Genomic DNA, 20,963 nt, shown 5'->3' with positions numbered 1-20,963 from the left:
AGAAGAGGGAAAAGGAAGTAGAGATTGAAGCTGAGTTCTAAGGCGCATTTATTCAGGTGACATAATGAGAAGAAGCAACAAAACCTGTGATTACATGGTGAAGAGGTCAGGTGAAGGGGTTAGGGGTGCCAAGCCATGAGTGGCATTAACTGCTGAGAGCCAGGAAGAGTTGTATGTCTAGACAGGTTATTTGAGGTAGACAACTGTGTAACTGAACCTTTAATTAATACAAATATGCTGAACACCTAGTACCCAAACATATTAAAGACATATATTGAAATATTATATTCCTAATAAAATGCTTGCAAAAATTGTCAGAAAATTAAACAGAATGTGAACTGATTAAGGACAGTGTTTTCTTTTTAGTTAGGTTTAAAGAAAACACAACAAAAATATCAGTATATTTTTCTGTTAAGAAAATTGAAGTTTTGGGGCACCTGGGTGGCTCAGTCGTTAAGCATCTGCCTTCGGCTCAGGTCATGATCCCAGGGTCCTGGGATAGAGCCTTACATGGACTCCCTCCTCAGCAGGAAGCCTGCTTCTCCCTATCCCCCTTTCCCTGCCTGTGTTCTCTCTCTCACTGTGTCTCTCTCTGTCAAATAAATAAATAAAATCTTTTTTTAAAAATGAGGTCTCTGTCCATTTCAGCTTAACAGTAAAGATCAAGGTTTGCAGAAGACTAATAATTCATCTCTGGAAGAAATAATGGATAAAGCATATGACAAGTTTGATGTTGAAATAAAAAGTGTACAATTACTCTTTGCAAGATCAGGTAAGCGGTTGCTCAATTTTTAGGATCTTGAAATTATGTTGAGTAGCTTAGGTAAATACATGTGTATGTCTGCGTGTATATCAACCCTGACAATATTTTGAACACATATCCTGTTGGTCACTTAAGAAAACCAAATTGGAGCCCATCAGTGCAAATCACTGCCACAGGTAGAAACAGAGATAAAAATATACCTATTCATCTTCAGGAACTTAGCACTGTTTGAATCTAGGTCCAGTCATTGCTTATTTTGTTGTGATATGACTATGAAACTAACCAGAACACAAAAATAGAAGTTGCCATTGGCTTAAGGTTTTCTGTCTCAGTGCTTTTGGGATGTCCCAATGTTGTCTTCCCTTGCTGCTTTACTTGTAAATATTTTGACTATATTTGCTTAGTCATTATTTCAGTAGTATTACAATCTACTTTTGTAGATATCTGACAAGGATGGGACTAGTCTTAACACCCTAAAGGTAGTTAATTATTTTCCAAAAGCTTTGGTGTTTTCTGTTGCTTAAGTAAAGAACACCATTCTCCATACTTGTTTCTAAAAATACTTAGTTTCTAAAAGCAATAATTATTTGCTAAGTATCCTTGAATATATCACTTTATGGTAGGTCACTGGAAGAAGGAACGTAACTCTGTGTGCAGAGTGTATACTCTAATAGAAATGAAGAGGTATATTAAAATGTAAATACATAATGCTTTACTTAGTTTTTATATATTATGAGCCTATTAATTCCTTGAAGGGAAGTACTATTACACAGACCATTAAAACTGCCTTTTCTTTTGTATGTATTTAATAATAATTGTTTGAGTTATAAGTGATAAAAGATGTTCAGTGACTGCTATCAGTTAAGATCTGTGTAGGATTCTGTTAGAGAAAAGTGATTATTACACTTTTTTATCATAAAATCTTAATAAAACTCATTTGTATTTTAGAAGTATGTACTATATTAGTGTAATTTGCCTGAGGAACCCCAGAAACCTCTTTTTTTCCCCTCTGTCATTTTCTATTTTTTTTCCTTTTTTTACTCCAACCACCTACCTTGATCACTAATTCCAGAATCAGGGCAATAAATTCCTGTTTTTCTTTTTTTTCTATTTGCTTTAAAATGCAAGATGTTATATAAATATTTTCCAAATAAATATTTACAGTTATTTTTATATTATAGTCTTTGACTCCTATCAGTCTTATTTTATTTAGTTTATTTTTTATTTTTATATCATTGTTTATTTCAATCTTTTGTCAGCCATTTTGATTGTTCTGTTCCCCCATCTCATATGCTTTAAACATATTTGTATATAAAACTGTTTCTTTCCCACCGATTTTTTCCTTTGATTTTATTCCCCATAGTAAATTATACTATATTAATATTGTGAATCACTTCAAGCCTTTAGATACATCAGCCAGATTGATAGCCTAGACATGATAGACCTAGGATGAAGATAAAGAATGTCAAATGGAGTTAGAGTAGACATGTTATTAATAACCCTCATTTTTAGAGCATGGGTGAATTTTAATTTTTTTCTTTGATGTGGATTGTATAATTTATTATAGCAAATTATTTTAGTATTCATACAGCAGTAATGGTTAATTCAATGAGAATTATTTAGTAATTAAGTGGGGGAAATGCCCACTCATTATGAATTGTTATGCTACTGCTTCTTGGCCTTTTGTCTAAGATCAAGTGTGAACTGTTACTGCTGACTACAAAACATTTTAAAATAGGCAGTTACATTATTAACATCAATCTCACTTTTCAAAATATAGGTCGTTTAACTTATGTGCTGAAAGAAGTAGAAATTGGTATTTAATATGTTTTCTGTATTCTATTAAGTTAGAGTAATTTTTCAAAACATCTAAAAAATTAGTTTAATTTTTTTTTAAAGCGGAAAACTGGAAAAAGTGTCGATTTCAACATCCATCAACTATGCATATATTGCAACCCATGGATATTCATGTTGAGTTGGCCAAGGCAATGGTAGAAAAAGACATTAGAATGGCCAGGTAATGTATGAGTTTCTTTTATATTATAAAATTAGCAAGGTGACATATTTCTGTATCAGTTACCAGATTATAAAAAACTAGATTTGTGAAGGACAGAAAAAAATGATTATCTTATAGCAGAAACACATTTTTAAGAAAATGTTTATTTGAATTATGATGTATCACCTCTCATTCAAAAGTATCTTGACTTTTACATTATGTAAAAGTTGGTTATCCATGTTTTTGAATGGATCAAATCCATGACTCAATATCAATAACATAAAATCTACAAAATTAGCAATGTGGATGGAGCTAGAGAGTATTACGCTAAGCAAAATAAATCAGAGAAAGACAAATACTATATGACTTCACCCATATGTGGAATATGAGAAACAGAACAGATGAACGTAAGGGAAAGAAAAAGAAAGGCAGACCAGAAAACAGACTCTTAACTATAGAGAACTGAGGGATATTGGAGTGGAGGTAGATGAGGGAGATGTATTAAACCGATGGTGGATATTAAGGAGGGCACTTGTGATGAGCACTGGGTGTTGTATGTAAGTGATGAATCACTAAACTCTACTCCTGAAACTAACATTACACTGTATGTTAACTAACTGGAATTTAAATAAAAATTTGAAACTAGAAAAAAAATTAGAGGCTCTTTTGATAATGAAACCATATAAAATCTTGAGAATAATTCAAGGGAATGAAAAGTAGAAACTGAATTTTGAATTTAAGGAGATAATTATGAAATATTTATGCTGCCTTCTTAAAAACAGCCTTGTTGAAATATTATTGACATTCAGTTAAGTCTTTTTAACTAATACAATTTGATAAGTTTTGACATACTTACATATATATATATGTATCTATGAAGCCATCACTGCAGTCAAGATAATGAACACATCCATCATCCCATGAAGTCCTTGTGTCCTTTTACATAGTTGGCCCTTGAACAGTTTTCCTCTTTAAAATTACCCCCATCCCAGTCCCACACTCGCTCACTTGAAAATCCATGTGTAACTTTTGATTTCCTTAAAATTCAACTATTAAAAGCCTACCTTTAACTGGAAGCCTTACTGATAATATGAACAGTTGATTAACACATATTCTGTGTATATGTTGTAGATTCTTTTTATAATAAATCTAGAGAAAAAATATTACTAAAATCATAGAGGAGAGAAAATACAATTACAGTACTGCATCATATTTATTGAAAAAAATCCACATATAAGGAGACCCATAGAGTTCAAACCCAAGTTGTACAAGGGTAAAAATCTCTATTTATGAGAGTAATTGTGCTTTCATTGTTTTTGTTTCAGAGTATCAGGGTAATGTTGGCCTCATGGAGTGAGTTTTTTGGAGGAAGTTGTGTAGAATTATTTCTTCTTTATATGTTTGGTGGCATTCATTAGTGGAGCTATCTGGACTTGAGTTTGTTTTTTGGGGGAGAGGTTTTTTCGCCCCATTTTATTTTCTTTCCAGTGTTCCAGCATTCATTGTTTATGCACCACACCCAGTGCTCCATGCAATACGTGCCCTCCATAATACCCACCACCAGGCTGACCCAACTCCCTACCCCCCTCCTCTCCAAAACCCTCAGTTTGTTTCTCAGAGTCCACAGTCTCTCCTGGCTTGTCTCCCCCTCCAATTCCCCCTAACTCACTTCTCCGCTCCCTCTGGGGGAGAGTTTTTAACTGCAAATTCAGTGTATTTCGTAGATAGAGGGCTATTCAGATTTTTTGGAGTGATCTTTGGTAGTTTGTCTTTTAAGGAAGGAATTTGTCCATCTTTGTTTCTTGTCATAGGATTGTTCATGTATTACTGTATTGCCTTTTTAATACATAGAGAATTTATAGTGATGCTATATCTCTCACCCTGCTGATGTTAGTAGTTTGTTTCTTTTCTCTTTTTTTTCCTGATCGGTTTATCAGGTTTGTTGACCATCTTCTGAAAGAATCAGCTTTTGGCTTCAATTATTTTCTCTATTGTCCTTCTGTTTTTTATTTCATTGATTTTCACTCATGTTTATTATTGCTTTTTCCACTTCGGCTTCCTTTGGGTTTCATTTTTTTCCTAGTTCTTTAAGGTGGAAGTTGAAAACACTGATTTAAGACCTTTCTTCTTTTCTACTATAGGCATTTAATGTTGTAAATTTCTCTTGAAATACTCCTTTACTGTATCACTCACATTTTGAAATTCTTTCGTCAGTAAGCTGGGGTATTCCTAGGTCTTCCCTCATTTGTTTTCCATGTATCATCTGTCTTTTGTTGACTAATGTCCAATGTCTTTTAAACCATTTTTTTGTGTATTTTGTCCAACTTTGTAGTTATTTTAGGTGGGAGAGTTCATCCAGTCCCTCTCTTGGAGATGCTTTTAGTTTTATGTAATGTTTCACAAATAACAAAGAAGCATCTTTACATATTTATGGTGCTTTCAACTTACAGAGTACTTTTGTAGGAAGTTCAGTATTTTGAGACAGGAAAAGCCAACTGGCCTCTTTTGGTTTGTGCATTATACACAATATCATTCTTCATATAATGGTTAGGCATCTGTCAACTTGAGCTCTTCACAGCATAGTTGGCAAGTCAAAGATAAGCAATAACTGGAAGGAACTTCATGAGCAGCAAACGGGTGCCACAAAGCTATTATGACAGATAAACCTAGGCAGTTATGCTGAGTAGGGAAGCAGAGTAGAAGCAAGTGCCCAGAAGTAACTAATGAAAGCACAGCCATAACTCAGCAGTGAGTAAAACAGATGTCCTCAGAGTGCTTATATTTTAATCAGGAGACATAAAATAAGTGATATATATATGACATGTCAGGTACTGATAAGTACTAGAAAAGGAAATAAGACAAGGCTAGGGGATAGAGAGTGATGGAGTAGATACTCTTAGATATGTATAATGTAAAATCTTTGCCAGGAAATAAAGAACGTATAGTGGTTTTAAAAATTAGACATTGTGTTTGAAAATATTCATAAAAATTAGTTAACCTTAAAAGATTTGGCTGCTAAAGAGGGATACATTAAAAGAAATTATCTGGAAATTTGACTTACATAGAACCTCATTCTCTGACAATGTTTATTGAATGAGGCATTAGTTAGATTAAAACATGTCCAGATGGGAACCTGGGTGGCTCAGTGGGTTAAAGCCTCTGCTTTCAGCTCAGGTCATGATCCCAGGGTCCTGGGATCGAGTCCCGCATCCGGCTCTCTGCTCAGCAGGGAGCCTGCTTCCTCCTGCCTCTCTGCCTGCTTGTGATCTCTGTCTGTCAAATAAATAAATAAAATATTAAAAAAACAAAACAAAACATGTCCAGAGTCCTTTGAGTTTGAGTCCACAGTGTAGTCTCTAATCTGTTTGCCCCTCCATAATAGAGAGAAGCTGGACCTTAAAACCTTACAGTTAAATTGTATTTTTAGATTGAAAGTATCCGGAGGACTTCCGTTGGTGCATGTGAGAATTTCTGACCAGAAGATGAAAGATGTGCTCTGTTTGATTAACAGTATACCCTTGCCACAGAAATCCTTTGCACAGTCTCCTGAGAGACAGGTAAACGGATAAAATAAAGGTGCTACATCTTTACATTTGCATATGGTGATGTTTTTCACCTTTTCTGAGCTAATTTGTTTTTGAATATTTTTTAGGGCCAGTTTCATGTATTTGGTATACTTGTGAAGTTTAATGTTGATTCTGCACAAAAGTGCATATGACATTGAATAGATAAAGTTTGAAGCCTGTTTTCAGTACTGTTTAGAGTGGTGATAGGAAGTCAGCGTTAGAGAACAAAGGGAACAAAAATACGTAAGTGAAAGGAAAAAATGTTTTCACAAATTGAAGAAATGTGTTTAAGTAAAATTAGATACAAAAATCTTCCTTAAAATGTTACAAAATAGAATAATTTGTGTGTAATTTTCATACACATTAGACTTAAAAGTTGTAGATAACTTTAATTGGGAATTGATCTTTACAACATAAAATAAGTGTTGAATTTCCACTTACTTTGAAATGAAATTTGAGAGATCCCACCAATGCTGATACCATTTTCTGGGAACCTATAATACAGATGCACAGTTAGTATTGTCAGACAGCAACTGAATGACACACTATGATAAGTAGAGTTATCTACTAGAGTAGTACATAGTCTGCCCTTACAAATACAGGTGGTAGTCTTAATAAGTAGTAAACACTAGCCAGCCATTAGTTAGTTGATTTTATAATGTGCTTTGTTGGAAGATTTGTGTATTGTGTGTGTATGTCTTTCCATATCTCTCTATCCTCCACTACTTTTTCAATATTTTTCTTATTTATGTACATTTGATCCTGCGTAATCAGTATATTAAGAAAACATTTTGTATTCTTTGCTAGGTATCCTCAATTCCTATTATTTCAGATAGGACAAAAGACCTACTTGGTACTTCACTGTTGCTAGATGGACTAGAATCAGGTAAGGAAAGTAAATGTTCTTTATTAAACTAAACCTATATAAATTTGTATATAGAGATAAAATTTTCGGAAAATAAGGGAATTTTGGAAGTGTTAAAACAATTCACTGGTTTAGTTCTAGTTGTTCTACTAACCAACAGTGTCATTTTGAGTCACTTTTTAAAATTTTCTTTAAGTTCAAGTTAGTTAACATATAGTGTAGTATCAATTTTGGGGTAGAATTTAGTGATTCATCAAGACGGTATGGTACTGGCACAAAAACAGACACATAGATCAATGGAACTTTTTTTTTTTTTTTTTAAGCCCAGCTTCTTCATTTGAGTGAAAGGATTTTGGGGGTTTTTTTGTTTTTGTTTTTTAAGATTTTATTTATTTATTTGAGTGAGAGAGTGAGTGAGAGAGAGAGCACAAGCTGGGGGAGGAAGAGGGAGAAGCAGCCTCCCCTCCTGCATTAGGCTTTGATCCCAGGACCCCGGGATCATGACGTGACCACAAGTCAGACACAGTTGGTTAGACTGAGCCACCGGGTGGCCCAAAAGGATTTTTGTGATTGACAGTGCCTAGGAGTCTAAATAAGCTACTTTTTCTTTTTTGCCCCAATTTCTGCCAGATCTTTTTTTCTTGCTCTAGCCTAAGTGATCTTGTTAATTTTGAAGTAGAGTGTAAGCTTCATGAGGACAAGGATCACGTCCTCCCTGTTCACTTTGGTGTCCTTAGTATCTGGTGCAGATTGATACACAATCGGCAATGCCCAACAGTTATTTGTATTGAGTATTGAATGAGGGAACTGAAGTGAAAAACAGAACTATTGAAGAAAAAAATGATAGGGTGGTTTGGTCTTTAATATATGATTATCACATGCCAGGTTGGGTCACTTGGTGGGACTTCGAAAAGCATTGTAACTGTATTCTGATTCTGAATATGAAGATTTTATCAAATAAATGAATTTTACTTTTGAGAGATTTGAGTGTTTTATAGTTTTCAGTGGACAGTCTCTCAAGTCAAATGAATGTGTTTTTTAGAGTCTGATGATGAATATTTTGATGCTGAAGATGGAGATACACAGATTGGTAAAAGTGTGAAAAGTTCAGAACTTAAAAAAGTTGCAGAGACCCCAAATGAGGAGCTTATTAATCTTTTACTAAAGTTTGAAATTAAAGAGGTATGTATTTTTGTTTTGCCCAGAAATAAATATATGGTTGTCATGACTATCCTTGTAAACTGTCTCATGCTAGATCCAAACACTAAACATATTAAAATATGATACTCTGTCTTCCCTACTTCCTAACACACCCACAATTCCAAGAAAATGAAATGTTATTTTGTAAAAACCGATATGAGAGTGATCTATATCTAATCTATTCTGGAAAATCTCAAGATACCTAAGTGAGATTTTCTTTTCTATAGAAAAGTTCTATGGCATGTTTAAATTAATGTTTTTTTACTTTTAAACCAAATATGCTTATTGTTATGTTTATAATTCAGAAAAGTGTAAACAACCTAAATTTTCAGCATGTCTCTATATCCATTGAAAATCATGTAATAAAAGGTAATATTGACATGGAAAGATGTTTACAAAATATCATTATTTTGGAGAAAAAAAGGAGATTATAGTACCAAGGACATCATGATTCTATTTAGAAACTACGCATGCAGTTTTTCTTTGAGAATGCATGATGGACAGCATTTATTTCTGTGCATTGGAATTATAGTTTCTTATTTGTGTCTGCTTGCCTTTCCATGTACTCTAAATTTTTAATAATAAATATGCACTGCTTTGATAATAAAGCACAAAGGTATAAAAAGATGTTTCTTATTGACTGCTTTATATTCCAGTGTGAGATGATGTCCTAAAATGTAATGTCGGAAATAACAGATTTTAATTGTGTATATAAATCTCTCTAAGTATTATTGGTATTTGTTTAAAGGAAATATGTATTATTTATCTTTAGCCTTCTTTGACTTCTCTCTTTCTTTCAAATGCCCATCTAAAATATCAGAAAATTCCTTGATGCTAACTTCAGAATACATTCAAATGATTGCTCTTCTTTTTAACTGCACTGTCCAAGTCACCGTCTTGCCTAGACTAGTGCAGTAGCCTCATAATTGTCTCTCTGCTTCCATAAGGTACTCTGTTCTTACCACAGTAGCCAGGATGATCCTTTTTTTAAGAGAGAGAGCATGTGAGCAGTGGGGGGAAGGATGGGCAGAGAGAGAGGGAGAGAGAGAATCAAGCCGGATGCAGGGCTTGATCTCACGACCCTGAGATCATGACTTTGAGCCAAAATCAAGAGTTGGACACTTAACTGACTGAAACACCCAGGCACCCTCAGAGTAATAATCCTTTTAAAGTAAAAGATCATGTCATTTCACAACCATCCACTGGCCTCCATCCTAATTAGAGTAAAGGGTTAAGTCCTTCCCATGGCCTGCTAGGCCTTACATGGCATATAGCTAGCCCCGTGTGACTTCTTTAGATTCATCTTTGCTTCTCTCCTGCCTTGCTCGCTCTGCTCCAGTCATATTTCTTTCATCCTTTCAATAAATAGTCATCAAGTGTCATCATGGAGTGCATTGTTTTACATACATACCGCAGTTATAGCAGCAAGCACAAAGTTCTTGCCTTATGGGGCTTACACTTCCCTCTTGTTTTTCCTTATATATACCAAAGCATATTCTTTGTGCTTGCTGGGGTATTTTTTGGATTTTGTTGTTGTTTTGCCTGGAACACCCTTTTTCTCTATGATTTGATTCTTTACTTCTATTAGATACTTGTTCAAGTGCCATCTTATTGGAAAGGCCTGACCGCCCAATACAAGGAACCTTCACTGTTCCCCACTCTTCTTAGAATATAAGCTCCATCAGGACAAGGACCTTGTCTGTCCTGATCACTTTGATGTTCCTGGTGGCTGGCATGGCCTCGTACATGGTAGATGATGCCCAATAAATATTTTATTGAATATTGAATGAATAAAATGATAAACAATGATAATTAGAATCATCTAAGAAAAAATAGTACTGTTTTTCCCAATTGGACTTCTTTTGCCATTTTGAAGTTTTAAATGTTGCTGTAGTGAAATATATTACATTTTTTCTTTATATCTTAGTGCATGTTTAGAAAATTCTCCTTGACTACAAAAATATTTACCCACAATTTAATATATTATTTTATGATTTCATTGCTTTCACTTAAATCGTTGATTTATCTAAAATTTATTTTTGTATAACAACTCTATACTGAATATCTTATTACACTATATTATTGTTTCTATTTTTCAGTTGACACTCCTATTTTTTCTTAAGTATATATCACTGCCAGTAGTGTTATTTTTGCTTTTCTTCAGTATTTACATTGTTCTGGTTATTACTGCTACCTAACAGGCTTTCCCAAAACATGATAGCTTAAAACAGCTGTTTTATTTTGCTCAGAGTATTATGGATTAGGAATTGTGGAAGGGTCCAGTTTAGCAATTTTTTTTAAGAGTGGGGCTTGATCGCAGGACCCTGAGATCATGACCTGAGCCAAAGGCAGATACTTAACCGACTGAGCCACCCAGGCACCTCCCAGCTTAGTAATTTTTGTGTATAGTTTTTTATGTGGTTGCAGTTAGATTTGCTGGAGCTACAGTGACCTGAAGTCTCAGATGGTTTCAGAAGTGTCTCACTCATGAGACTGGCCCTTGATACTAGCTGTTGGCTGGGAGCTTAGCTGGGACTATTTGAAATGCCTGCTCATGGCCTCCTGAACATGGCAGTCTCTGGGTAGTTGAAGTTTTTACATGGCAGCTAGCTTCCCTTCAGTATGCCTTCCCAGGTAGAAGTTTTATGGGCCTTTTTTTAATCATTGGAAGTTATTATGGTGTTGCTTCCTCTGTAGTGTGTTGATTGAAATAGTCACAAGCCCGTTGAAATTCAAAGATAGTAGACAAAGATCTCTATCTCTTGGGGGAGTATCAAAGAACTTCCATGTTTTAAAAATTACCACATAAATGTTTTGTTTTTGATTGGCTAAATATACTGGCTGTTATATCCAGAATAAATTTAAATAGTACTGTAATAGTGAATACCCTGTGTTACCTTTTACTTTAATGGGAATGCTTTTTTTTAAATCAACACATGATTTAAACATGATGATAGGTTTAAATATGATAGGTTTAAATATCTAAACATGATAGGTTTAAGAAAAACATACTAAGAATCCATACATACCCATTTCTACTAAATTAAGAAAAGTAAATCAATAATTGATGTAAAATTATATCATGATTTTTATGTAGATGTAGCTATATTCTGAACAACAGAATTTAAGGTGATAATTTCCAGTCATAGTAAATAAATTTATGGTAGTAAGAAAGTATGAACAAAGCTTCTATTATGTTCTTGATGATATATATGAAGAAAAATTTTGTTTTTAAGCATGATTCTAAAATTCATCAAGCTTTTATTGTCTGTTCTGATCTTTTAGGTGGTTTTGGAATTTACCAAACAACAGAAAGAAGAAGATACAATTCTAGTATTTAATGTTACTCATTTAGGAACAGAGGCTACAATGAGAACATTTGATATAAATGTGATATCTTATTTAAAGAAAATCAGCTTGGATTACCATGAAGTTCAAGGTAATAGTCATAAAAATAGAAGTAATGGTTAGTAAATACAATATCACTTTGAGTATCTGAAACACTTGTGTATCTAATAATCTTTATAATAAGTAATAGCACTGTTACAAGAATTTAATAAATAATAACTCATTTAACCCTTATGACAATGTTTTTATCTCCAATTTACATATGAAGAAGCTAAAGCATAAGTTTTATATAATATAACCAGGGTCATACTGCTGGTTAGTGGCCAAACCATGATTAAAATCTTTGAAGTCTAGGTTTGTATTCTTTTTTTTTTTAAATTTTTTTAAACTTATTTGACAGAGAGATCACAAGTAGGCAGAGAGGCAGGCAAAGAGAGAGGGCGAAGAAGGTTCCCAGCTGAGCAGAGAGCCCGATGCAGGGCTTGATCCCAGGACCCCGAGATCAGGACCTGAGCCAAAGGCACAGGCTTAACCCACTGAACCACCCACGCACCCCTGGGTTTGTATTCTTAAGTACTATGATCTACTGTCTTAGGGATTCCGTATAAATCTCCCTTATATATGGAATATTATTCTCATTTTACAAAGATAGGTCAAATAAGGAGGGATTAAGTTGTTTATTCAAGACCATGCATCTTATGAATGACAAAGCCTAGAATTTATCTCTGATCTTATGATATTAAAGTCTTTGTTCTTTCTATTGAATAGTGTTTATATATAAAAAATAAAGATCATATATAAGCTTCTAAAAGCTAGAATGCAAGATAAAATTCATTATTTTGGAAGCTCTTATGGTTTATTTGTTTCAGTATACATCTTGTGTACTAATTAGGTATTTGAGAAATGATGGAATGGGTGAATCTACAGTAATTACTTAATATTTTCCTAATATTTTAGTCAAATATGAAGTCTTATTTCTGTTATTTTTTAATAGTTGAAACTAAAACACATCTCAGTTTAGAAGAAAAATCATTTATATGTTAGTCAGTTTCTGTAAGTACTATGTTTGGGTGAAGTTTACATTACTGTCTTGAGGGGAAAATGTAAAAATTTGCTAGGTTGTTTTTTCCTTTAGGGAAGGTTATGTCCTTGAAGGTGAAGTAAAAATTCTGAGATTTCTCAGGAGCAGAATTATAGAACCGCAAATAATAAAAGATGGATAAAATGGTGCATAAATTACTTCTTCAAAGCTTTTTGAGGCAATTCCTTGGTATGTCTATGTGAAGAATATAGAGGACATCTAGTAGTATACCTGTAGTTTTTAAATTAAAAGAAATTTAGCAATTCCCCTCCTTTCGAAAATACTTTCTTTCCTAATAAGCCTTCTCTCTTAGCTTAAACAAAGGAAAATTATTTAAATTTCTTCAATATGAATGAAATATTCTTAGAATTTTATAACTCAATAAGGTATTACATATTTTCGTAGTTCAGTCTTGTTATATAGTTGAGGAAGCTGAAGTTGAGTATCTCCTAGTTAAGGGTAGAGATGAACTAGAATTAATTTTTCTTAATTCTTAAACTTGTTGTCTTTCTACTGCCGTACAAATGCACATAGGTCCTTAAAAATTATCTAGGGAGGTATTGATTATTTTTGAACACAGATATAAAATCAAATGAAAATAAATATGCATGTTTTTAAGTAAGTTGGATGCTAAAGGTAAGGTCAGTATTTAGATTGCTTTATTTATTCACCAGTGCATGAAAATATGTGCAGATAGTCTTTTACAACTTAATTAACAACATTTTTTAAAAAGATAAAGACATACAGAAAATTCCAATCTTAAAAAAAGAGCAATTTATTTGAAACACTTTTTTCTTTTTTTTAAATCTAGGATCCAGAAAGAAGCCCCTTCACTTGATTAGCTCATCTGATAAACCTGGATTAGATCTCTTAAAAGTAGAATATGTTAAGGTAAGGGACATAAAATGTTTACATATTTATTGTATACTCTAAATTGTCTTCTGGAAGGAAAAAGATGACAGCAGATTAATAAATGCTCTAGGTGTTTGTCATAGGTTTTTTGTTGTTGTTGTTGTTTTGTTTTGTTTTGTTTTTAAAGATTTTATTCATTTATTTGACAGATCTCAAGTAGGCAGAGAGACAGGCAGAGAGAGAGAGGGGGAAGCAGGCTCCCCACTGAGCAGAGAGCCCGCCGTGAGGCTCAATCCCAGGTCCCTGGGATCATGACCTGAGCCGAAGGCAGAGGCTTTAACCCACTGAGCCAACCAGGTGCCCCTGTCATAGGTTTTAATCACAGGGATATCCACTGTTTCTCTTTCCATTTTCATGTTACACTTTCTCTTTCACTTAAGCACAAAGTAGGGCCATTAAGAAGTCACCAAGCTCCCTATCCCCAAAATGGAAGCTTGGGATGACATAGAATGCATTCCTATCTCTTGGGGCATATTCACCTGCTTATAGTCATTGTATATGTAGGTGATATTTGACTGAGTATCCTTCATCAAAAGGGATAAAGTCAAATTTGATTGGGTTCAGAAGAGAACTGCCAGGATTGTGAAGGGACTGAAAAGGTATCATATCAGAAATGCTGAAGGAAGTAATGGTATTTAGCTTCATTCGAGATTAGTTTGATTTGTTGAATCATTCAACAACTATTTCTTGAATGTCTTTGTCAGGTTCTGTTAGGCACTTGGGATATAGAGATGAAAAACATTCCCTGTTTTCAAGGAAATTATGGACTTGTAGGAGGATAGGCAAGTAGATAAAAATTAAAATATAATGTGATTGATTCTCTCACAAATAAGAGCATAAAAAGTTTATTTCATTGAAGAGGCAGAGATGGGCGCCTGGGTAGCTCAGTTTGTTAAGCATCTGCCTTTCGCTCAGGTCATGATCCTCAGGATCCCAGAATTGAGCCCCACATTGAGCTCCCTGCTCAACAGGGAGTCTGCTTCTCCCTTACCCTCTGCCTTCCCCACCCTGCACTCTCCCACTCATGCTCACTCTTTCTCTCTCTCTCTCAAATAAATATATAGACTCTTAAAAAACAAAAAACAAAAAAACAGCCGAGAAACTGGCCTAGGCAGAAGCCTTCTCACAAGAAGTAGAACTGAATTTACTGTGGATGTTCCCAAGAGAGAGAACTTGAACCAATGGATAATTATGATGGGAGATAGATTTTTGACTTAGTTTGAAGATCTAATTAAATCAAATTTCTCTTAAGATTAAATTTCTAAGAAAATGAGGTTTCTTTCACTGGAGAGAACCTAAAATAGACTTCCCAAAGTTACAAAGCGATTCAAGGTTAGGTGATGGATGGGCTAGATGACCTTTAAGCCTTCTAGCCTTCAGAATTTTTAATTCTAGTCTCTAGCTGTAGATTCCCAGAAGTAAATGTTACCGTGGTCTTCCGTATTTGAAGAGAATAAATTTGCACAACTGTAACAATAAATAATTTGGCTATTAACTTAAAATAATGACAATATAATTAATTTTATACATAAAATTATAGTTCTGAATAATACACAAAATAAAGATCATATATAAGTGATTTATTTACTTTGGTCATAAATACTTCTTTAGAACTTTTGTTCTTTTTTTTTAGGCTGATAAGAGTGGACCTAGTTTTCAAACCACCTTTGAAAAAACTGAACAAACACTTAAGGTAAGAAATTTTGTTAAAAGGATGTATCTTATTTGAAAATAACTTACTGTGGCAGGCTCTAGTATCCTTTGAGGAATAATGACTATGTAATTTGATGAAATTATCAAGACCCAATAAAAGTTATGAATTAATCTCATAGATACCTACCATGCTCTATATTTGAGTATCAGAGAGCTGATGTTTTAACTTACTGTATCACATCCTAATTATTTCTTATAAAGGGAATACTCTAGATGACAGAACTTTGATCTACAAAAAAAACAACAGGATTTTAAGCAAATCACATTCTATACTGCTGTTTAATGCAGGGCTGAGAAAGTACATGAAATACAAGGAGAGATGTTGAGTACTTCTAGAGCCACATTAACATAGTCACATGGAGGAAGAGAAGACAAAATTTTAGCTGTGGGTTACATTAAGAAGATAGCTAAATAGAAATTTTCGGTTACACTTTGGAGAGATGGGAGAATCTATTGAATATTGTGAACTTTCCTTTTTATAGTATTTTATATACATTTAGTGCTTTGTGGCCATAAAATATTCTTTTATGTAGGCAAAGATCTTTAAAAATTTTTTCATTTGCTATTAGAAAACCACATATTTCTGAAAGCAATTATTGTTGGTGTCTTAGCTTTCTGGAGTCATTGTTTTAAAAAATGTAATTTATTTTTCTAAAAAAAAAAGTAACATTTTTCTAAGAAATATATTTTCTATTTAAATGATAAGACCATTATTGTGGTTTTAGAAGACCATTTAGTAACTGAGAACTCACTTATAATTGTACTTTTATATTTAAATCTCATGAATATCACATTTGAAGTCATTTCTTGACCTAGTATTAATGCATGGTGATTTTGGAGTTTCATGATCTAACTTACATGTTTTATGTAATCATAATAAAGAGTCTGTGAAGATCCAAAAACATGATGGGTATCGGATGACCATGACAAGTAGATCATAAACTCCATGTTAATTATGCTTGGGAAATGGGGTAATTAGGTTACTTTGATATTCATAGGAACTCTCAGTGTGTGGAAGTGTGATTTACTATGCATATATTTCTGTTTAAGGAGTCTGGGTTATAAATCTTGATCTCATCTCTCTTCCTTCCAAGCTGTGGAAGCAGTGATATAAGCCTAGCTAGAAGCCTGTCAGGTGCATGATGGATATTATAGGTATAATTGGCCTGGAAAACAAATTTTCTTTTAAAAAAATTTCTAGGTGGCTTTTTCATCTTTAAATCTGTTGCTGCAAACACAAGCTCTTCTGTCTTCTATTAATTACTTGACAACCATAATCCCATCCAATGACCAAAGAAGTGATTCCAAAGAAGTACAAATTTCAGATGAGAAGCAGCAAAAAAATTCAGCTCTACAGAAAGGTAAGAAAAACACTTTGTTTCTTGTTAAGAAGCATATTAGAATTCTAGTGGGAAGTGAGGAATCTTAGAGGTCATTTAGTTCAGTCTTTTGTGTGCCATTTTCCCCACTTCTGTCCTTTTCTTCAAACAAAATCATATGTGGATAACTGCTATGTAAGGCAAAGGTAACTAATACTGTTTCTTTAAAAAAAACAAACAAACCTGTTTTTGTTCTTTGGTGCTGGTGGGGATACTTTAGGTGGATAATAGGGAAGAAAACCTATATTTACATTGAGCTCTTCTTCCTATCAGTGGCTCCTGAAGAGGCTCCACGGAGGGTTAGTTTTCCCTTCCATTTTACAAATAAGGAACTATTTACAAATAAGACCCAGAGACATGAGATTAGCGGTGCAGGGGTGCAGCATCTACTTGGACAAGAGCCCAGATTGCGGATCAGAAAGAATTCAGTTTAAATCCTGACTCTACTACTTAAATTAAGTGACCAAAGTCACATTATTTAGCTTCTCTGAGTTTCAGTGTCTTTATGTTATTTATTTTGTGTTTTTTTTCTTGCTTTTAAGTTATAAAAGTAACATATATCATTACGAAAATGAAACTATACAGAATATATAAAGCAAAATGATATTTGAAATCTGTAAGAACTTGAGAATTTTATGATTTCTTAAAACAGAACTGTGTATCATTTGATTTGAGGAAGAAATCTTAATAGAGTTTGAATTACTAGAATCCCATGTGATAGAATGCTTTGTTTTATTTTTAGTGGCTGTATCCTCTAAAGATAGGGACATTATTGACTTCAGGCTGTTTGCCAAATTGAATGCTTTCTGTGTCACTGTTTGCGATGAGAGGAACAATATTGCTGAAATCAAGATTCAAGGTAAAAATTTTCACACTGTTAAAAATTGTTTAAAAGATAACTTTTAAAAAAAATGTTAAAGAATATGTAAAGGAGGACTCTGAGCTGTGGAAACTGGATAATTTTTTTTTTTAAGATTTTATTTATTTATTTGACAGACAGAGGTCACAAATTGGCAGAGAGGCAGGCAGAGAGAGGGGCAGGGGGGAAGCAGGCTCCCTGCTGAGCAGAGAGCCCAATGCAGAGCTCCATCCCAGGACCCTGAGATCATGACCTGAGCTGAAGGCAGAGGCTTACTTAATGCACTGAGCCACCCAGGCAACCTGGATAATTTTTTTTTTTTTTTTACATAATTGAACTGCATGTTTTCCTTGCCCTTTGGGATGTAGATGCTGGTCAGAATCTGACCATCAAATTGAAACACACATACTAGTATTTTGAATCTTTCTGAGAGTTGTCTTGGAAGTGGAAAAGAGATTCTAATATCCATGTGGGGATGCTGTTGATGAGCTGGGATAGATGTCAATCCAGAATTCAGGTTAAGGTTCTGTGAATATGCTTTATCTTGGTACAAATCCCAAACAACCTTATAATGAAGAGAAAACCTGTGAGCCCATTATGTTCTTTTAGGCAAAAGCTGCTAAAACTGGGGCGCCTGGGTGGCTCAGTGGGTTAAGCCTTTGCCTTCGGCTCGGGTCATGATCCCAGGGTCCTGGGATTGAGCCCCGCATCGGGCTCTCTGCTCAGTGGGGAGCCTGCTTCACCCTCTCTCTGCCTGCCTCTCTGTCTACTTGTGATCTCTGTCAGATAAATAAAATCTTTAAAAAAAAAAAAAAAGCTGCTAAAACTAATCTGACTCTGTCTTTTTCAACACATTGTGATCTTAGAAACGAAAAGAATATGTTTAATGAAATTCTTGAATAACTTAAAGACCAAAAAATCACTTTTTTGTTCTTTTTCTTTCCAAGCTGGCAGCGTATCTATAGTGAATTATTCATGAAACTTAAAGCTTCTGTGTAAATGACTGAATATAAGATCTAAAGGATTTCCTAAAACCCCAAGATAATCAATTTGTTCTAGGTGTGGTTTTTTCAGAAGGTTGAAAATTTTGGTAATTGACTTAAAAATGAATTTATAGGTTTCACTGTTTATAACAATAAAAATATGTAATATTGCAACTTATTTATCAGTTGGGAGTTCAAATATAGCTAAATTTTTTTAAAAATCATCCCCAAATAAAATTACACAATGAGAAGCAACATCTTAAGATCTTATTATGATATGTCTTTAGAAATTGTAATAATGTAATTTTTTTTTAGGTCTTGATTCTTCTCTTTCTCTTCAGTCAAGAAAACAGTCACTATTTGCCAGACTGGAAAATATTATTGTCACAGATGTTGATCCTAAGACAGTCCATAAAAAAGTAGGTATAATAAATAGATAGCTAATATGTTTTGATAATTAAATATGATATTTTATTTTTAAATATACTTTAAGAGATATTAATGAAATATGTTTTCATATACAAGTGTTTGCTTCTGTAATGATTAAAAATGTAAGCCCCTTTTAAATGAAACTGTATTTTGTCATTATTCTCTTGGACAGAGTACATTCAAATCTCTGCTTTTCAGGCTGTATCAATAATGGGAAACGAAGTTTTTCATTTTAACTTGGATTTGTATCCAGATGCTACTGAGGGAGAGTCCTATACTGACATGTCCAAAGTGGATGGAGTGGTATCACTGAATGTTGGCTGTATTCAGATTGTCTATCTTCATAAATTCCTCATGTCACTTCTGGTAAAATCTCTATTTGTATATTGATTTTTCAACTTAGAAATACTCACGTAAGTCTGGTAGTTGTGATTGCAGATCCTACAACTTTTGGGTTTTAGGACGTGCATTGTTTTGATTATAGATGTTATTTATGTATTAATATAGAGGTCAAAACCTCTTTTTAACAGCTGAAATCTGAGTTACTTAATGATTTTTGTCTGGAACTAGACTTATTTTTTGCTAGAACATAGTGAAACCAAATTTTCAAGTAAAGAAATACTGAAAATTCTTTTTTCCCCACTTCCCTTCCTCAGCCAAATACACTTAGTCCTTATCAGGTAGCTCATAAATACAGATGAATGATCAGTGATTCCTTCCTAATTCTAGATAAATAAGACTCAATTGAAAGTTATGTATAAAAAAATAGCGCATAGATAAAAAAGAAGATTGCATTATTAATGATGTGCTTGTTGTCTGTTTTCTCCTTTTATACTTTGTGTCTACAGAACTTCCTGAACAATTTCCAGACAGCCAAAGAGGCTGTAAGTGCTGCCACTGCTCAGGCTGCAGAAAAGGCTGCCAGAAGTGTGAAAGATCTTGCCCAGAGGAGTTTTCGTGTTTCTATCAGTATTGATCTGAAAGCACCAGTTATAGTCATCCCACAGTCTTCCGTTTCCACTAATGCAGTAGTGGTCGATCTTGGGCTAATCAGAGTTCAAAATCAGTTTAGTCTGGTGTCTGGGGAAGACTATTTAAACCCTCCAGTAATTGATAGAATGGACGTGCAGCTAACAAAGCTCAAGCTCTCTAGGTATATTCTATTGCAATAATTATGGATTTAAGTATTATTTAGCATTTTCCATGACATTTTGTGTACATTGAAATTCATACCGACAGTGGTTCTGTTGCACAGATAGTTTATTTATTTATTCGTTTTTTAAAAAGATTTATTTATTCATTAGAGAACGAGTGATAGCATGAGAAAGCATGAGCAGGGGTTGGCAAGAGGGAGAAGCAGGCTCCTTGCTCAGCAGGGTGCCCAACGATATGCGGCTTTATCCCAGGACCCCAGGATCATGATCTGAGCAGAAGGCAGCTATTAACAGACTGGCCACCCAAGGGCCCCTGAATAGTTTATTTTTTAATCAGCTTTTTATTTTGAAAAATTTCAAGCTTACAGAAAAATTCCAGAAATATTACCATGGACAGACTTACAATCCTTCACCTAGGTTCATCAGTTGTTTACTTTTGCTTTAACTCTATGCATATTATTATCATTTAAAACATCTTTTTAATTTTTCCAGTTGAGATGAAATTTATATATTTTCTTAGTTTCATTTGTATAACATGATTCATTGTTTGTATATATTGTGAAATGATCACCACCATAAGTCTAGTTAACATTCATCAGCACACAGTTACGATTCTTTTTCTTGTGATGATCTTTTAAGATCTACTCTCTTAGAAACTTTTAAATATACAATACAGTGTTATTAGCTGGTCACCTTGCTGTACATTACATCCCCA

At 33.9% G+C, this 20,963-nt stretch overlaps 1 protein-coding gene across 1 annotated transcript in view; it reads left to right on the top strand.

Moving 5' to 3' along the window:
* VPS13C (vacuolar protein sorting 13 homolog C) overlaps window positions 1–20,963 on the top strand; it is a 191,705-nt gene that overhangs the window by 66,300 nt on the left and 104,442 nt on the right. Inside the window, exons 21-33 of the mRNA XM_080807819.1 lie at window positions 649–772; window positions 2,663–2,780; window positions 6,187–6,316; window positions 7,133–7,211; window positions 8,233–8,372; window positions 11,676–11,829; window positions 13,631–13,710; window positions 15,365–15,424; window positions 16,646–16,805; window positions 17,566–17,682; window positions 18,981–19,084; window positions 19,293–19,460; window positions 19,943–20,247. Of these exons, the coding sequence (XP_080663945.1) occupies window positions 649–772; window positions 2,663–2,780; window positions 6,187–6,316; window positions 7,133–7,211; window positions 8,233–8,372; window positions 11,676–11,829; window positions 13,631–13,710; window positions 15,365–15,424; window positions 16,646–16,805; window positions 17,566–17,682; window positions 18,981–19,084; window positions 19,293–19,460; window positions 19,943–20,247 (1,739 nt within the window). The remainder of the gene's footprint in view (window positions 1–648; window positions 773–2,662; window positions 2,781–6,186; window positions 6,317–7,132; window positions 7,212–8,232; window positions 8,373–11,675; window positions 11,830–13,630; window positions 13,711–15,364; window positions 15,425–16,645; window positions 16,806–17,565; window positions 17,683–18,980; window positions 19,085–19,292; window positions 19,461–19,942; window positions 20,248–20,963) is intronic.

The sequence above is a fragment of the Martes martes genome (assembly GCF_963455335.1).
Source record: "Martes martes genome assembly, chromosome: 7".
Taxonomy (NCBI): domain Eukaryota; kingdom Metazoa; phylum Chordata; class Mammalia; order Carnivora; family Mustelidae; genus Martes; species Martes martes.
Note: the sequence above shows the minus strand (reverse complement) of the source record. Positions and strands in the feature narration are given on the sequence as shown.